The 20,264-nt window shown below is 41.1% G+C and overlaps 1 protein-coding gene across 1 annotated transcript; it reads left to right on the forward strand.

The window, feature by feature from the left end:
* The first annotated feature begins 202 nt into the window (after nt 1–202).
* Nucleotides 203–18,837, forward strand: GALNT8 (polypeptide N-acetylgalactosaminyltransferase 8). The gene is given in 9 exon segments (XM_069807055.1): nt 203–792; nt 794–934; nt 4,123–4,196; nt 4,199–4,288; nt 5,378–5,419; nt 5,422–5,560; nt 7,471–7,645; nt 9,055–9,222; nt 10,989–18,837. Coding segments are annotated over 9 exon segments (1,203 nt in total). The 5' UTR covers nt 203–595; the 3' UTR covers nt 11,166–18,837.
* The last annotated feature ends 1,427 nt before the right edge of the window (nt 18,838–20,264 follow it).

A 20,264-nucleotide genomic window follows, 5' to 3' on the forward strand; every position in this document is an offset into this window, starting at 1 on the left:
AGAAGCTTTTCAAAAGACACTGCAAAGGACTTGTCTATTGTATTTACCTTCAAGAACAATATGTCCTAAACAACCTCACACAGGCTAGCTGGGACTTTTCTTTATGGCACAATATTGTGAACCTAACAAAACCTTGAGAGACTGGGGGTTCGCCCTGTTCAAATCTTTCTGAGCAGGTGTCAGAAGATTCCAGTAAGCTTATTAAAGGAGACGGCAAAGGGCACGTTTACTGTATTTACTTTCAAGATAAATATGGTATCGACAACCTGACTTACATGGGAATCCCATTACAGATCATTAATACATTAATGTAACTCAAGCATAACATTATGGAAATGATTTGGGCCCAATTTAACAGTTGGTGTGTTGCCTCTACTCCCAGATTTCTCCACTGATGCCGGTGCAGTGTCCCTTGCTCTGTGCTTGTGCAATTGAGAGCAGAATCTGATGCAGGACATTGTGAAATGTGATGTTTAAAAACTGTTCTCATGCGGGAGGGAGGATCTGATGCTACTCTCATATGAATATCAATTTAGCTGTAATTTCACAGATCTCTTGACCTGTGGTGTTATAAGGAGAATTTGGCTCAGTTACGATGATGGAGAGTGTTCTTGATTGCTGTTATAATCATTCCTCATATTTTCAATCAGCAAAATCAGTGGAAGCATTCCGTGAAAATATAAAACAAATAGAACATGATCTGAAGCTTCAAGATAACTCCAAGACTGAAGTATGCAAAGCTGATAATGCGAAGAAGGAAAAGATTGTACACCGTTTGCTGTACCCAGACTCAGTTGTTCAAACGCTGGAATGCACATTTAAGGGAAGAGGAGCAAACTGTCACACAGAATCTGTTCTTAAGTTATGGGTATAATGTTTAACTTCGTGATCATGTACCTCTGGATCGACCTGTCAGAGACACCAGATCTCCCAGGTACAGTATAAGCCCTCTCTACAATTACAAGGAGCCATGAAATTAAAGGGAAAGGGATCCACATTGCTTTGGACTAAGTTAAAATAATCCACTAACAGATCTCCATTTGTCCTCTGTTTGTTTAGGGTTTGTTTTTCTATCATTTTCTTCCAAATCTTGCTCAGACTTGTAGTACTCCAAAGACTGTGAAAGAAGTCACAGTGTAGAGAAGACACTCTAGGAAAAAGAATATAATGTTAACATTATAATTAATATAGGACTGTCAGTAAAAAGGGGAACACCCGACCATAGTATTCAAAAGATATGAGACCTTCTGGTCTGTTTACATTCTATTTAAGCCCCAAAGGCAGGACATCTGAAGCATGCTTTCTCTGGTCTCTTACGTTGTCTTATGTAAGCCTCTTACAAGCTGAGATATCCAAAGCGGTGTTTTTTAACACCACACCACCCCCCCAAGAAGCAAACCCCTACATTATAAAATTCTGTCCTTTTTTTAACACAGTGCTTGTTTTTTCTTAGCTATGTTGTAGAGCGTAAGTGGGGAATACCTATACTGCGTATTAAAAGATGATTAGAAATTAAACAGGAGAGGTGGCTAGAAATAGTTATTGGCCAGTGAGTCCCATGAAGGGTGAGGGAAGATTCAGCACTTGAGCTGAATCCCTGGCACTCTTACCTTTAGTGCTGCAAGTACAACATACTGGACCAGTGACTGTGAGTTTCCTTATAGCCTTATTTTCTCTCTCTGTTTCCCTCTCAAGTTATCAAAGAGCCTGAAGATTAATTACATGGAAAATATAGTGGGCTAAACATCTAAAGCATTAAGATGTAGGTAAGCAGTCCACTTCGTAAGAGGAAGCTTAGGGATTTTTCCAGGGATTCATTGGTTCTTGAAGCCAATAGATAATATTTTTTAAGCAGACCAGTGATACTATGGGAGCTGGCATGAGTAACCATTAAAAACCTTATTGGGAACAAGTATCTGTTAAAAAAGCAAACACATTTTTTTCTGTATAGTATGATAAGGTATACAATTTATTGCAAAAGATAATAGTAAGCTTTACAGGAACTGACTGGTGTAAATGTAGAAGAATGTCACGCATACACTGCAAGCCTACACCTTTGCACCTATGGTTGCTTGTACTAAATCTGATGGAGCATTTCAGAAAAGGATATGGCAGGCAGAGAGGGTTGAAAACTGGGCGTGATTTAACGATGTCGCGCTTGGGAAAAGGGGAGTTGTCTTACTGGCAGCCCTCTGGAAGACATAAAAAAGCACGTTATGCAACTGGATCTTCATTGTACCGCTTGGATGGAGCCGGTTCCGTCCAGGCCAGACAGTAATAAGCTGCCCTTGACTGTGGGTGTCCGTGGGGCAGTGTTGCAGAGGAGGAGATGGTCAAGGGAGATGGGTCTTGTGCAGCGGTGAGCTGGTCACAGATCCTCCTGAGGCAGCCCGGAGCTGAACGATCCCCACTCTGCTGGGGGGACGTTTTGGAGGAACCGTGGGATGAGTCTGCGTGGTCCCAAAGAATGGGTGCGGTGCCTGGTGCTCTTTGGCTTGGCATCATAAAGAAATACAAATACATCATAAAGATGTATTTGCCTGTCCTGGTTTCAGCTGGGATGTAGTTAACTGTCTTCCTAGTAGCTGGTACAGTGCTATGTTTTGAGTTCAGTGTGTGAAGAATGTTGATAACACTGATGTTTTCAGTTGTTGCTCAGTAGTGTTTAGACTAGAGTCAAGGATTTTCAGCTTCTCATGCCCAGCCAGGGCACCTGACCCAAACTGGCCAACAGTGTATTCCATACCATGGGACGTCCCATCTAGTTTAGGAACTGGGAAGCGGGGGCGGGGAATTGCGGCTCAGGGACTGGCTGGGTGTCGGTCGGCGGGTGGTGAGCAATTGCCCTGCGCATCATTTGTACATTCCAATCCTTTTATTACTACTGTTGTCATTTTATTAGTGTTATCATTATCATTATTAGTTTCTTCTTTTCTGTTCTATTAAACCGTTCTTATCTCAACCCAGGAGTTTTACTTCTTTTCCCGATTTTCTCCCCCATCCCACTGGATGGGGGGGCAGTGAGTGAGCGGCTGCGTGGTGCTTAGTTGCTGGCTGGGGTTAAACCACGACATTGCCAAAACTGCCTTTTGCAGATACGCACTCAGGCTCTTGTGCTAATGGGTAATAAAGCTAATGGAGAAATTCCAACAAAAATGCATTCCGTTTGTGCACAGTTGCCACTGTAGAGGTCTACCTGGAGCATGAGCTTGTCTCAGAGAGCTGCACTGTGTAGCTATACAACTCATGCAGTCTGAGTATTGCTTTCATGAGTGTGCTTCTAAGGCGAGGGAGTGATCAGCCTGAGAATCCAACTATGCTCTGTTGTCTGCTCTAGAGACAGTTAGTGGTTAGCACTGTGAAGAAGACCTAGTCCTCACCGACTGCCTGGTGGCCAGGATGTTAATTAGCAGAGCTGACAAATATCCCAAATATATACTTAAAAAAAAAAATTGAAAAAATCTTTTGACAGTAAGCAGGAAGTCCAGAGGTGTTCAAATAGCACAAAACAAGTTTGTTTCAGTACTGGGAACAATTTATTCTGGGGTAGCATGGAGTTGTGCAAGGCCTGGTTTACTCTGCAAGAACGATTCTTGAAGCCCTTTCAAGAATTTCTAAAGAGATCCCTTGTTCAAGGGAATCCTCCTCACATGTCAGTTTATAAGTATGGCTAGGCCTACCTTGTTCTTCATTGCACATACAAAGGGATTATTATCTAATTTGCTTTTGTCTGCTGTCAAGTTTGGCCATTGTCATCTCCTTCTGTAAATGCAAAAAGCCAAATTTCACTCACATGTCTACTGCCTTGTAAGCTAATCATCAGTGGCTGAGTTAACTGTATTCTTTAGCTTCAATATTTTATAACCATTTTGGATTAAGAAACAGTAATTGCTCTTTTTGTTTTAACAGAAATTTTAACTTTACCCCAATGATTTATATACATACCTAACACAACTCAAATGAAAAATGAAACTTGGATTTGGGAATTCCCTTTTTTCCCACTCTTATGCTGATTTTTCATTATATGTTTTAAGCCTGTCATCTTAATTCTGCCTTCTTGCAGCTGCCTTGCTCTCTGACTTTCTTTAGAAACTGTGCTAAAGTTGTTGGTCTTTATTACAGCTATGAAATGAAAACATATCCGAAAGACCTTCCAACATTCAGTATTGTACTTCTATTTATGAATGAAGCACTGTCAACATCTTATGTGCAATTACTTGTATAATTAACTGAACACCTTCTCATTTATTGAAAGAAATCATCCTGTTAGATGATTGCAGTTCAAATGGTAAGTGACCCAGGGAAGGCAGGAGTCTTGCTAATTTATGCCACTGTTGTGTTAAATGAATGTTGGTGGCCTTTTGGGTGCACACAGAGTAGACCGCTCTTTAAATTAAAAAGTAAATCGAGTACAGGAAAAAAACCCAAACACCTTAATAGCCTGAAAACAGGCAGCTAATAAGGAACAGGATGATGCTCTGCAAGTATCTGAAAAGGTTAAACGTTGAAGTGGGAGAGTATTTATCATCACTGGCTCATCAGGCACAGTACCAAAGTAAGAGTATGCTAAAGAAACTATCTCTGTAGGTATCTGAAATAACTCCTTGAAGAGTGCTGTCTTGGGTTGTCAAAAATACTGCTAGGGGAAGCAGTGGGTGCGTTGTTGCTCTTAAAATTGAGCTGAACAAAGCATTGTAAAATCATCCGTAAGAAACAGTCATACAGTCATGCCCCTAATCTTCAGGGTGTTCTGTTCTTTTTTTTTTTTTCCTTGCCTGATGAGATGTGTTTGATTTCTCATTTTTCTAAGGCATTGTAGCTGCTAGAATAACATGTCAGTTTGGGTGGAACAAGAGTTTAAGTGAATTTCCAAAATGATGCTAAGAGGTCCCAATTTTCTATTCCTTTTCTGACACTATTTTTTTCTTTGGTGTTGGCATGCCTACAGCTCTTACAGGAGCATTTCATGTTTTCAGGGCTTGTTTATTTTCTCTTTTCCTTTCCATATGGTAGGAGATACACACAGAAATTACTGCACTAAGACAGCTAATTGGTTGCTCTTATGGCACATGTCTAAAGTTTCTACATACTGATGTTTGTGTACAATTTAGAAGCCAGACAATAGCACTGTATGTAAATGAAATTTAGGTACTTAACCAAAGTCCTGGAATGGAAGCTGGTTTTAAAAATAAGCTTCTTGAATTCATGAGTACCTGAATAATTCTACCTGATCTATTGCAAAGAACAAATCAGGTTTTGGTCTGGAATTGGGACAAGCTGGAAAGCCATTACCTACATAATCTTTTCCATTTCTTAATATTGATTAACTTTTTTTTTTTTTTTTTTTTTTACATTAAAATGTGGGGGCTGGTTTTAGATGATCCGAAAGGACCTTTGGAAACACATATCACAAATTACAATGAAAGCATCCTGGACTGCTGAAGGTCATCAGACATCAGAAAAGACAAGACCTAACAGAAGCCCGGATTTCTGCCTGGGAGGCATCAACTGCAGATGTTGTTGCAATTTTGGATGCCCATATTGAAGTGAACATGGCATGGTAAGACTATGAAGACTGGGGGATTTCTGAAGTGGGGAGAGGGAGATGGACAAGGACTATAACTGTGTAGCTGGCACAGTCATCCCATATATGGTTCTCTTTTCTGGCCTGCCACATGTTAATTAACAGCCACCAAGTTATTTATTTCTGAGAAGAAAAGGGATGCAATTGTTTGAAATAAATAACAAAGCAGACAGGTAACAGAGTAAGCTGTTTAGTGAAGAGGAAAAGAGAAATGCCTACCTTCTCTGTATATTTACTACATTTCTAGGAGAAGAGACTTCATGTAGTGAAATAACATAAGAAGGAGGCAGGTTATTTAGTTCCACTGCCAACAGTTTTGGCCCTTTATAAGGCCAAATTATGAGACAGCCATAATACCCAATGACTTTAAATTGGTTTGATTCTTATTCTAGCTTTGGCTGAGGTTTATTTTCTGTTGCCCACTAGTTTGATAGTGCATCGTAGTTCTATAGGACTCTTTTTGCAAAGAGAGACAAAACAAGTGGGTGATGATAGATATTTACATTCTGCTAGCTAGTGATGTCTATGGTACTGTTTTTATGTGAAATGTCTTTACATCTCTCGCCTCTGGGTTGTTGAATTCACTGGCTGACTATTGTCCATGTTGTCTCACTTTCTGGGAGAAAGGCTCTTCTCTCAGCCCTTGTTGGGCCAAAATGGCTCTGTGTGGTCCAGATCCCTCTTTCTCTCTCAGTAACACACCAGCTGACACTCCCTAGCTGTTACAGTCTCATTTGGATAGGTTGGGCTGTCAAGAGTATGTAGGGAGAGATAAAGTCAGTTCTTTTAGGCCTAGCAACAATTGGGGTCCAGGAAAAAGACTCCTTCTGTCAGAGTCCAATACTGTCTGACCAAGTTCTTTTAGATATTCCACATGAGGAGGGTTTAGTGTTTTAATACTAATTTTACTTATTTGAAGATACATGGGATTTTGATTTAGAAAAGTGATACAGCAATATACTGAAATCACAACACAAGCACAATATAGAAATTGCAATATACAGTTGAATCACAATACAAATGGGACTCACATTACCGCTCTCTATATGCTCACTGTCAAGATGCTGGACATCCCTAGTTGCTGGGAAGGAATGCAGGGGTTGAAGCCAACTCAAGCGCATTGCTCTCTTCAAAGTTCATTTTTCAGGGTGTTCAGTTTTTATACTATATGTTGAGCTGAGCCACGTATACACTTCCCCCATGTTGGTCTGGCTGGTTCAGGAAGATAATACTTTCTATTGATTATTTTCAGAAGGCTATGTACACAACCAGTTGACTCACTCAACTGATAACGCCATTTATCTGCAACAAAGGCCACTCTCTGGTCCCCTTGGTGTTGGGATAAGTTCAGCTGCCTTTACAACAGCTGTGGTCACTCTCTGCATTCTTCTCTGAGCTTTATGAGTACATCATCCTTGCCTATCTTCTCTGAGCCTTCTGTCATAAGGGTGCATTGATCAGTCACACCCTTTCCCTCAGACAGCAGCTGTGCCATCAACGCACAAAGACGGCGAATGATCAACCTGAGGGCTTACAGAACCCCTCAGGGTCTCTCCTTCCTTTCCTTTTCCCTTCTTGCAGATAGTGAAGACTCTGGAGCCTGTAAGAAGAAGACCCAGGTAGCAATAAACCCAGCAAGTTAAGCATGGAACTTACAGTTAGTTTGATTAATGACAGTGAAAATGCAGAAGCAGCCTAATGGAAGGGATAATTGAGCCATGGCATGAGCAATTTGGGTTACTAGCCCTCCAAGACTGGCATATAACTTTTTGTAGAGGCTGAAGTCAATGACTTAGTTAACCCAGTTTTAGAAACAGGTGGTGAAGTTTAGTACTGTTCACTAGACTTCCACTTTTTCAAGCTGAATAGACTGTTAATTTTGGTAGAGCTGCACCTATTCTGTCTTGACTAAAAGAAGATCCGGTATTTGACAATGTTAATTTTGATGACTTTGAGCTTCTTCAGTATTCAGTGGCTGCAGATGGATTTGACTGGGCACTCTGGTGCCTTTATGAACGTTTACCAGCTGAGCGGTATGCTCTGAAAGATGGAACAGCTCCAGTCTGGTTAAGTATGAATAGCATTTGAGAGTGAGATGAGAGATATGATGTCCAGCGCAGAGCTAGCAGCGGGGAGAAGATGTTTTATAGGTGGTGGGATAGATGTGCTATGAAGCACATTGTATCTAGATAGTTGGTTTGAAAGTGTGGGTTCTTTAGCAGCCCTGAAAATGTCAGGGAAACCTGACCTGTTTTCCTGGAAACACACCAATTATTTATCCCAATCATGCACGTTCACCACAGGTAAGGCAAGCAACTGGTCAGATCTTCTCATATGAGCTGTTGCTAAGTGTTCCTTTCAAGACTCCACAGGGCCATGAAATAGGCACTTCAAAACTATTATCTCTATGCTATTGTGTCCTGGTTTCATCTGGAATAAAATTAATTTTCTTCTTAGTAGCTGGTATAGTGCTGTGTTTTGGATTTAGGATGAGAATAATGTTGATAACATGCTGATGTTTCAGTTGTTGGTAAGCAGCGTTTATACTAAGTCAAGGACTTTTCAGCTTCTCGTACTGTCCTGCCAGCGAAAGCGGGGGGTGCAGAAGAACTGGGAGGGGACACAGCCAGGAAAGCTGAGCCGAGAGAGCCAAAGTGGTATTCCACACCATATTACATCATGCCCAGTATATAAACTGGGGGGGAGTTGGCTGGGGGGCACCATGGCTCAGGGATTTGCTGGGCATCGGTCAGCAGGTGGTGAGCAATTGTATTGTGCATCACTTGTTTTGTATATTCCTTTATTATTATTGTTATTATTTCCCTTCCTTTTCTTTCTTATTAAACTGTCTTTATCTCAATCTATGAGGTTTTGGGTAGGGGAGTGTTGGGTTTTTTCCCCCAATTCTCTCCCCCATGCCACTGAGTGGAGGGGGGGAATGAGTGAGCAGCTGCTTGGTGCTTAATTGCCGGCTGGGGTTAAACCACAACATACTGAAGGGGAATATTAACCTTTATTTCATTAAATTCTGCTCCCCAATGCAACTGGCAGCAGAGCAGGTTGCCGTGGAGATCTAAGTGCATTAAAAGAAGGCTTTTGGTTTAGCCTTGTGAAAAAAATTGGGAGACCTCATGTTGATACTGATTGATCTTGTTAACAGAAGTTCAGTGGGATGAATGGGAGAGAGGTGGAGCTCTTCCTCACACCTCACTGCCTGTCCTCTCAGTAGGAGGGAAGCTAAGGGTTACCGTTCAGTTGTAAGTATCTTGCTTTTGTTTTTCATTGGAAAGCAGAAAGACATTGTATAGAGGGTCAAATTGATCCTGGTTTAATTACTGAGAGATCAGTGAATGCTGGTGCTGTACAGCTGATACCTCTCACTATCAGGTTTGGAACTGTCTGTTATCATCTGCTGATGAGACTTCCCTGGTATCTTAATTCACTGACAGTAGTGTCACCTTCCCTTTCAGCACGTCTTTTATCACAGCGCTGGAGAAATGTATGTAGGAGGTTTATGCGCCCGATGGAATACAGTTGATAGATACCTAATAGATCCTGGGAGTGGGGACCTGCCAGTTTTAGAGCAATGTGAGACAGCTGTGAATAAAGGCCTGAACTTGCACTGGGATTTTAAGCAGGTAAGTGGATTTCTATATCCCCACATTTCAGTAAGCTTTGCCGTTGTAATGAACCCTTAGACACTTCCCTTGCAAAGCCGTTTGCTTCTGAATAACGTTGCCTCAATTTCAAGACTTGCGGGTGCCACTGCGAGAGTTATGGTGAAGGTGACTGAGTCGTCAGGGATGTGTGATGTTAAAAACAAGGGGATGGTCACACAACTGAAGCTGGGTTACCAGAATTGAACCAGTTCTTACTTGTTATCTGAACCATAGCCACTTATTTGTCCAACCTTCTGTCTGTCTGTCTAGGTGGAATCAGCTGGTTTAAGCCTTTTACTTTAAGTCTTTTAATTTTTAGCTGGGCTGACTAAAAACACTTGCTCAGTTACCACAGTTCAGCTAAGGGGCAGGGAATGTGCAAGCCCAGGTGCCTCTGTCGCTTTTGATGGTCTGACTATACATTGTGAACTCTCTCCACTGTCCACTGTTTGTCTTCCCAGCCTTCCCATGGGACCTGTTGGTCTTAGGGAAAGAGCAGGCTGACACCTCGTCCTGCTCTCTCTCTGGTACCATCTTCTCTAACAGCGTCTGAGCCTGGAAATCCTTGTTGGGGATCAGGCTAGGCTCATCCTTTCAGAGCTCAGCTTACGGCTGGTGATCAGAGCCTTCACGCCATGTTCACTTATCTCCATCTCAGCAGGATTTATGCCAGCCGATGCTGACATGCTTAAGATCCCAAGTGATACCTTCATATTCTGTATTCGGTGCCTCTGAATACAGAATGTGATAATACTAGCTTGGTCAGCTAGTCTAAGACACGTACTGCCATGCTGCTGGGGCAGGATAAACAGGCAGAAGCGATAATGATGGAGGGAGAGGTGGGAAAGGAAGCCATGGACCTTCTCCCCTCTCAGGCAGTTCAAGCCTTATTAGCTTTATGTAATTAATAATTAATTATTTTTACATGTAACATATGGACCTGTTTACTGTATCCCCCAGTGCAAAACTAAGCAGGAGACAAATCTTGTGAGAGAGTGGTAGAGAATAGAGGAGTTGAATTGGTGAAAGACAAAGGTTTCAGTGATGTGCACCAAATAATACAGACCTACATGGTCTCCAGACATTCTGCTGACATGGGCTTTCTTTTACCTTAAGTCTGGTCTGTAACCACAAAACTTAGAAAAAGGTGCAGGTGTGTTTCTGGAAGGTTTAGACCCACCTTAAAAGTAAACCTTCGGTTTCTTGTGTGCATCAGGCATTATCATAGTGAAACAACTGGCTGCCTGAAGGAGCCAGGTAAGATCCTGTTTGCTCTGCAGCCCAACCCCTTAGGAAAATCCTCATTTCTGGCATGATGAGTTGACTTAATCACACCCCACACCATTCACAATAGTTGGTACTGAAATATTGACTTCGAGATAAGAAATGAATATTCTTACCTGTTATTAGCTGTCTTCTTTCAGAACAGGATATAGTATTAAAATTTACTAAAATGAATTTTTAAACTGTAAAAACCCCCAATCTGCAAAAAAAACCCCTCCCACCCACCCCAAACTCCAAAAAGCAGACACAAAAAAAACCACTAAATATATTTTAATACACCTTAGAGAGTGCCGTAAACTGTCATGCATCATTAGGCTGAGGAAAATGCAACATTTTTCCTTCAGGTTTGTGACCTATTAGTGTTTCTCGGACACATTTGTAAAGGCCAAGAGAATTGCTTCCTGACTGAGCGCTAACTTTGTAAGCCCTCAGCTTCTTTCATATTTCCTTTCCTTTTGTAGGCATCAGCCATAATCAACAGAACTAAGAGATGCCTCGAAATCACAGCAAACAATTTGGTTTCATACAGACTTGTAATGCAGACCTGCACGGGACAAAAGTGGAATATCCAACACACAGTTAAGGACTGGGGAAAGACAAAAGACCTTGAACAGAAGACACAGCACTCAAAGCATTGACTAGAGGAGCTTTTTCCTTGAAAATTGCTACGTTCATAATGCAGCACTGAAAGCAATAATTTCAAGAGTTTGTTTACATAGGATTTTACAATGTAGTAGTTACTGCAGGAGCTATGAGCTACTCGCGCAAAGGTGTAAGTTCATCCCCTTGCATTCTTGGGGCATCACCCCCCCTGAGTTTCCTCAGTTAGGAGGGGGATTGTCTTTGCTCTCTTTTATTATCACCGGAGAGAAGCAGTTATGTCTAAGAGTGTTTCAACCCACCTGAGTTCCTTATGTTGTCCTCTGGAAGTGCCTGTCTCTGCTCATTAATGAAAGACTGGTTTAAGGTCTCTAACTTTCTAACTTTAGCATTTCAGTTAGATATGAAAATTCAGAAGAAATGGAAGTGGGTCTGACTTCCTCTTGTACACGGAGTTTATCTCGGGCTGAATTGGACCATTTTTCTTGTCTTGTGTCATGTAGATGATGCAAAACTTCTTGTCAAGATGTGCTTGCGCTGGCGGGTGAAATGAAGTACATCCTTGTTCTTCTGTCCCTATAATTTGCCTGGACATGATTTAATTTCTCAGTAAAGTTTATTAGATTCATCAGTATGCCACACTAAGACTGTATTATGTTTACCTATGTGAAGTTGGTTTGTGCCAACCAGCTGGCAGCATGGATAAAATCCAGTCAAGCCCTTGGAAACAAGGGGATTCAACTCAATAGTTTCCACAAACCAATACAAGGCCAATGCAGTAGTGTATGTCTGTCGAAGAAACTAAGTAAAATACAGCATGAGTTGCTACTGGGAGGCAACTTCCAGGTAGACAGCATACAAGTTCTTGTAGAAATAGGATTAGGTGGAACTGGCTGTCCTACTTCTTGGAGTAACTGCTCCTAGGACCTACACTTATTTGTTAAAGGGAACTGTTGTAAAATAAATTCATTGAAACTATATGGAGTTTCAGCCAGAAGTTATTTTGTTATCAAAAGGGTGCTAAGCATTTTATCTGAATAGAAAGTGTATTCAGGGTACGTTTGAATATTTGTTTGAATATAATCCAATATGATTTGGTTTTTTGTTTCTATTCTCTGTAAACTTGATGTGAACAACCCAGCCTTAATATTTAGGATTGGAACTGGACAAGCTCTTCTTAAAAGATGGTCTTTCGTCCTTAATGTCTGTATTTTTCTGCTCTCAAAACCAATTCTTAAAAATGCCATGTTTTAACCAGATTGGATTTAAATTTCTAAAATCAGCTTTTATTCCCATGTCCTGGATCAAAGCCAAAAACACCGAAGAAAGAGGAATACATGCTCTGGTTGTTTTCTGCATCTTCAGCAGTGTGTCTTACCAAAGTCAAAGGACTGGCATTTTGGCAAGCACAATGAAGACATTGGGAATTTTGCCAGGACAACTGAAATGAAAATCTGGCCTACTGGAGACAATGAATAAAAAGTATTTACGTAATCATTTTTCCATCTTCATATGTCACTTCAATAGAATGTAATGGACATTTGAACAATTTTATTTTGAACTTAGAGGTTGGAAAACATCAAAATGTTCCAGAACATCTAGATTTTTCTGGTTCTAAACGTATGACCTCTAGTTATACACAGGGGTCAACACTGAAACAAAATGTTTCAAATATTTTGATTTATTTCAAGTATGAGTTTTTTTTTAATTTCCTGAAGCCCCTCAAAAGTGACTTTTTGGCTAATTTTGTAATGAGGAAAGAGAGTAGCCATAAGAGAAGAACTCAGCTTTCACACTAGAGCTTTCTGGTGATGCTTAATGAGGCATAAATAACAACTCAATGTTTTTGGTGCTACAGTAGTAATACATTGCTCTCACTAGTAATACTCTTGAACTTGGAAATTCACTGCATGATGAAGCAGCTGATGTGTGATTCCTCAGCAAGCCAGCAGCAGAGGTAGGACTCTACTTCCATGGTGTATCACAAGAAGGCAGCTATGATTGTGGCACAGCATAAAGTTGGATCTCTTCTGAAAACCAGTCATTAGCCAAACTTTCAGAAATGCAGAAAATCACCTCAGCTCCTGCAAAGTAGTGTGAGAATACTGCAGTACCATACGCTGAAGGCGGATAGTAAATAGTAAGATATTAGGCAGGAGTTTTAATGGATGTGTGGCTGCAAAGGAATGGGACAGCTTAATTCAGAGCAAATATAAACAGAAGGACCGAGGTACATACTGCTGTGCAGGTAAGCTCTTGTGGCCTCTGCAGAACAGTAAAGCTTTCCCCCTTGGTTTTGTGCTCAAGCAAACTTGGCTTTACTGCCTGTGCAACAGGAATCCACCTTGGGAGGAAGAATTAGAAGAGGAAAAAAGGGTTTTTTTTTTCTTTAGTGTCTAGTAGAATGGGGAGAAGAGTCAGTCTAGAGACAGGAGCTATTTAAGGGACTATTAATTGTCAGTCTTTTTAAGGGGAAACTAAATCAGAGGGCAGAATCATTTAATCTGTCACAGGGAGATTTGTTTAGTTCTGACCAAATCATGTGTGATGGAACTGTGATAATCAATAGTAAGATAATAAAAACCCCCACTGCTTTCATTCACATTTGTTTGCCTGACTTTTCCAAAGTCAGGAGGTAAATTTAGACTTAACTCTTTTTCCTCCCTCTTTGTGAAACTAGCCCTTTTGAAGCATTAAACATATGTGTTAACAGTGGGGTATAGCACTCTGCTTGCATTGAGAGCAATCCCATCAGGATCAGTGGGCAACCTTTAACCAAAGGATTATTTAAATTTTATCTGTCTTGTGTCAAAAGCAAGAGTAGCTTATTAAGCAGAGGAAAGTTTGGCAGAAAAATTACAATTTTCAGAAAGTTAGATCATTTACTAGTGGTTTCATCTGTTTGGCACTATGCCTGTTCCTGTCACAGCACAATTTTCCATTTCCCCACAAGACACAAGCAGTTCACTTTATTCTCTGGTTTGATTTGATATTCCTGGGCTTTATTCACCCTATTTAAGCTGCTATATACCTGTTTTCCAGCACGCATCTTCCAGCACAGTGTGGTTTTAATTTTTTTTTTTCTGCTGCAGAACCTATGAATACATGGGTTTTTGAAATCTTCTGCAGGCTTGGGAGTCCTTTTCCCTTCTGCTGAGAGATCCAGGTGAGGTGAGGACATGCGCCAGTTTGACAATTAATTACCAGCCCTGAGAGGACTAAAAGGTAGAGCCGCCCACAGTCAGCCACCCAGAAACCCTCAGTAAACCATGCAAGCCTGAAGACTGCCAATGAGAAAGAGGGTCCATCAATCACACAGGGTAGATCAGGGTCATGTCCTGTCCCTCATGCCTGGAAAGTATGGCACCGGGGCTTTGCATAAAGCTTTGTCCTTGAAACCATGCACTAACGGCATTTCAGCGTTCAGCTCAACTCCTTGTAGCAAATGTGATTTCAGCAATTGTTTTGTACTTCCCCAACGTTGGTAAATTCTGTCTACAGAGATGTGGTAGTTATCAGTCGTGTTTGCAATCTTAGATCAGATTTCAAGCTGAGTTTTTTTCTGATTTTTGGGAGACTCGCTGTTACTTCAGAGCATGTTTTTCCAGCTCTTCACCGTGAATTTACTTGCAGTCCCTAGTCCTCCCAAACTCCCCTCCCAGGCAAGGCAAAAAGGTACCCTACAGTGTGTGTGTGTGTGTTTGCCTGCAAAATTCCCCAGAAATGTTCTATCTGTTGCTAAGTGCCCAAAGCAACAATGATAGTGGCAGCAGCTTTGAAGCAAACCCACATTTATTTGAGCCCTACTGTGCTGGCCCACACAGAGCTCCGAGTTCAGTTTCATGATAGCTGTTTGCTTTTAATGCCACGTGTATTTCTGTTACAGTGGTTCAAGGGAGATTTGTAAGTGTCCCTCCGTTTTGTGTGGATTGTTTAACAGAGATTCTCACTGTAAATGTTATTTATGTGAGTGTCAGTATTCAAATCTAGGAACTGCATGGTGTAAAGGCACACATCCCAAAACTACTGCTTTTTGGGGAAGAGGAGTTTGGTAAAGGGGAAATACTTGTCTTACACAGACAACTTTGAAAAGGTATTGTCAATTCACCATATTTCAAGAAAAAGAGATGTAATATTAGAGCTCTACACTGAGAGCCACATCCAAAAAAGACTGTACAAGCCTATGATGCAAGAAAACTCCATGTGATAGCTGTCACACTGCAGGGTTGCCCAAGTTTGCTTCTGCATCTCCTTTAGACTTTGAATTTCTGTGCGTCTGCTGTCTTTTTTGTTGGATGCGTGCAGGTGCCATCAGCCTGGGTGAACTGAGCCTGGCTTATTCTTCACCCCCACTGGAAATGGTCTCTAGTGTGTTCAGCTCAGTCTGCTTCGAGTGCCATGTTTCTGGGACTGCCATGCTTCTGGCATGCAAGTCAGCTGATTTAAGTAATAGCATACGGTGCTGCAATCTGCTGTATAATTGCACACTTAATTAGATTCACGGTTTGTTACCTATGTCACACTGACAGGGCTTGTTGCTCTTTAGGAGGAAAAAAATTCTTCTGGTTATAACTTAGAAAAGTGTCATGAGGGTTGATTTTTCTCCCTGAAGGTGTGAGTTCCTTTTAGAAGAACCTGCAGAACAGATTAAAGCTCAAGTAATCACTGCTTATTAAATGTCTGTGGTTAACACCCCCCAATTAAAAGTATGTCTTTGGGGTTGCAAGGAAAAAGCCCTGAGAACAGGATGATGATGGCACACACACTTAGTGCTGTGGGATAAGCAAAGAGAGGAAAATTCAGTGTGTGAGTTCTAGGGTAGCTGCCTGGTTGTGAGATTTTGCACTACACCGTGAGATAGCTTCTATCTCGAGGGACCAATTGCCTCCTACTTCACATGGGGCAAATATGCTGTTACTTGCCGTTCTAGGGTATACCTCACTTCAGAGTATCTTCCTTATGTACCTTGAATGTGCCTTAAAACTGTGTGCGCGATGGGTACTGCTTGTGTAAGTGAACATGTAATAGCCTTAATTTAACGTTGTTCTTCTAAAACAACAGTATGGTTTGGAATGGAAGTATTGATTCCTGAAACCTTAGAATTATTTTCACAATTATTGCTGATTGGATGGTCTTTAAAGCCTATGAAAGGAGGGCAAAAGAAGGCAGGATTCTCTAGAACAGGGAAACAAGATTTATCCTAGTTTATTTACCTTGTGCTGGCAGCTACAGGTAGATGTTTAAGGAAGTAAAGACAATATGAATGTTGCCATTATTTGTTTGGTAATGTTGGACAAAAAAATAAACTATTAGTTTTGTAATTTGGCCGATCCCCAATGCTTGAAATTCAAATAAGTTTATGTTCATGTACAGTAAGGAAGTTGGTGATTGTGTGATAAATATGAAAATACATGATTATCTAGAGAAAATGAGTCAACAAATCAAGCTATTTGCTTTGAATAGACATCCACCCACATAAAAAATCAGAGTAACATTTTTTGATAAGCAATACAGTTGTTAGCAGCCATGATTCAGAGACTGCAAACTGGCAGATTTTCGGAGGGAGGCCCGGCTTGACCCAGCCCTGCTGTGACAAACTCCAGCTATTATCATCAGACAAGTGTGTTGCAATGGGTTGCAGTGGGATTATAAAATTAGTCAATATGAATTTTATTTGCGCTGGTGGAGGACTGCAAAGATGCAAGGGAACTGGGAGGTAACTCAACAGCAACAGTTTCCTCCTTTCCCCCTGGTGATCGGGAACATACTGAACTGAAATTATTCTGAAAGTTGGATGCTTTGGTCTGTTATGACGGACTTGAAGAGAAGAACCTACTTAGTTTGCCATGTTTGTTTGACACCTCGCAACCTTGCAGCATGCATTCTTGAATGTGAGGAACAGTAGAAGCAGATGCGCCACTCAGTGGCTTCCCCTTCATTATCCCAGCTCTGTAATGCTGAGACCCTGCAGTGTGACTGTCACGCTTTTTTCCAGTTCGTCTGCAAGTCCTAAGAGCTCAGTACACCTCCAAAAGTGTGCATGAGGTGAACAGAAAGGAGTGAAGCTTAACATTTCTTGAAGAGAGAAGGTATTGTGCAGGGGGGAAGCATCAGTTTGAGATGGCTTCTTGGGCTGCCCAGCAGCACATGTGTGTCATGAAAGAAAAGAAGCCAGTCCAAATTCATAGCTTGCCTTTGCCTTCCACTGTCTCCAGCATCCCACCCTCCACGCCTCAGCAGACAACGTCCTACCAGTTCCACTGCTCTTTTACTTAATACTCCAACCAGGCCAGTTGATAGTGCTCTGAGGTGCAGGGCACAAACCAACCTCCACCTTCTATTCCTTTGTCGTTTGATCCTTCAGAGAGAAATCCTTCCATCCTTCTCTTTGGTACAAGATGAACAAATGGGCATAAAAAAATTTTCTTTCTCATATTGTTCTTCTGCTTCCTTCCTATATAGAAACTGTAAAAGTAGCTGACTGCTTGAAGCCTCCAGAGATGGTTTGTTTCCCAAAGCATGACACTGTAACGAGCAGTATTTCAAGGACTGTGTCAAATTGCCCAGAGTTTTAAACATATCAGAAACATAAACCAAAGTTTTTCACTGTAACAGAAGAATCCTTCACAATATCTTGCTGGTGCAAATATGGCAGATTGCATTTGTACAGACCCTGCTATGATACTGTGAGGATGAGTACTGTGCATTTCACTGAGAAATGTCAATATTTAAGACTGTACGTCGTTAACTGTGCTGCTGCTCAAGGTGACTGTGTCAGGAGAGGATGATCTACAACTTTTCACTAAGTCTCACTGGAGGAATGAGCAAAACCGGAGAGAATGGGAGGGGGAAGGAAGCTAGCTGACAAACAGGAGTCTGCCAAAGCATCTTTTAAATGAGACTGAGCAGTGGGTGCCCTTCGGTATGGGGAACGGCCCTACCTGGTTACAGTCTGGGGTCATCAGACTTCACTAAGCGCAAAAGCGAATGAGGCGAGACAGAGCTGAAAGCAGAACTGCGAAAGGATTGCCATAGGAAAGGCAGAATCTGTTAGCAGAAGCCTGTTTAACTGATGCTGACCCTTGATTGTGTGATAACTGTTTATTTTGAGGGGCTAGGTATGCCTGGGCCTGGTGCTGCTGGTGCCGCTGGGCTAACGGACAGCAATTATTTAATGCTGCAGGCAGGTCGTGGTCTGCCCTTGGCCATGGGATTGCTCTGCTGGTCCCGCAGGGGGATGCGCTCTGGCATAGCTCAGAGCCAGGTTACGAAGAAAGTGCTATACATCACTTTCAGACGAGTGGAATGCGTTCCCTGGATGCCAAGCATGGGGAGGAAAAAGATACCGTGGAAGGAACCTTCTTGACATGTACTTTCTCCTTAGTTGTGTCATCCCAGCAATGGGGCTGGCGGATCCTATGCCGAGCAGAGTTTGTTGTTAAAATAACATGACAGACATTGTTTTGGGAAAAGAATAGATTTAAAGCATAAATCTCATAAAGACAGGCCAACTGTAGCGGAAACACATCTGAAAGAGAGTATATAAGGCAGTAGTTTCATGCTGTAGTAGGCAATCATTTCATGCTGTTTCCTGCATATGTACCTTTGTTTTGAGGGTGCTGATTTGGGACAACCCATCACAAGTGAGTACACCTGTTCCCAAAACTGTAATTGAAACACTTCCCTCACCTTCCTTCCCTGCCTCCAAACCAAAATAACAGTGAAAAGTTTCACAAAAATCAGTATGTGTGCATGTGAATACAGGGAATGGTACCCATTCCTCATGGTTTGTTGGTTTTTTTTTTAATTTCTCTTTGGGAAAACACAAATTATTTTGAAAGACATAAAATAATTGTTTATTTAAAAAGTAAATATATCTGCAGGAGAAAAACAATGTTTCAGTCAGTCCATGCAATTTTCCTTGTTTCCTGTGGAGAGTGAGTTCACAAAGTCAGGCTGCATGTGCTTTTGCTCCTCAGTGTTCATTGACCCTGCAGCAGGTCTAACCAAGAGGAACAGAGGTCTTACTGTTAAAAGCCTTCAAGTTTTGTGAAAGCAGACAGTCAGGTAGAGAACACAGGAGAGATGTGCCTCAAATGAAGGTTTCACCTACCAGAAGCAACACAAGGGAGGGAACTTGCAGAAGTTACCTCGCCACAAGGAAAACTTCAGTCTCATTTACTCCTCTCAAGTGCTAAAAAATCAACCTACTGTTAAATTTAAAACCATAGGAAGCCAGTGTTTCTGCATGCTAATATTAATAGAAATAACTGCTTATTTTTATTTTGACACTCTTCTGTATTTTTAACTCAGACCACTTTTTATTTATTTATTTATACATCAGTATGCTGAGATAATATGCATATGGATTTCAATCTAAGCTTTCTTAGGCTTTTTATGCTTTAATTGTTGGACTTTATTACTTGGTGATGGTCCGCTTTCCATTGAGGGTCTTCTCTGTTTGTACACTTTTAATTAAATCCTGGATAACACCATATTTTTAGAAACTATTAGGAGGAATGTTGAGGGAGGAAAAAAAATAGAAAAAGTAGAAAATAACATCCAACAGCAGTGAAATCAAGAAACACTGTCAGAGATGTAGTGGACAAACTGGAGAAGATTGTCTGTCCTCTGCGACATGTCTAGGCTGCTTCTAATTAATTGTAGCTGCCTTAAACACAACTGGTGGTGGCAGAAAATATTCTTCACTTTAAGAAACTTCAGGGTTTTTTCCAACTTGAGAGGAGAATTAGAAGGTAAAAATGACAAAAAGAATTGTTGCAAGCTTGGCACTTAAAGATTTTCTGAAAAAAAAAAGAAATTTGAAAAAGATGGTGTCATTCATTTAAAAAGTTTCACTCCAAATTCAACATAAAACAAAACTATTAAAAAAAGTTTAACCTAAACCTGAAATACTTTGTTCTAATATGTCAAATCAGCATTTTCATTTTGTTGGAATTCTCTTCTCCCCAAAAAGAAGACAAATATGGCTGACTGCAAGAAGTCATCTTATTTCAGTATAGTTTCAGATCAGAAGATTTTGTTTAAAAAAAACCCTCACAAAACCAGCAACTTTGGCAAAGTTTTTCCAACCAGCTCAAGCACAAAATAGAATTTTTACCTTGGGGAATGTAATT

Source organism: Haliaeetus albicilla, chromosome 19, assembly GCF_947461875.1.
Source record: "Haliaeetus albicilla chromosome 19, bHalAlb1.1, whole genome shotgun sequence".
NCBI classification, from domain to species: Eukaryota; Metazoa; Chordata; class Aves; order Accipitriformes; family Accipitridae; genus Haliaeetus; species Haliaeetus albicilla.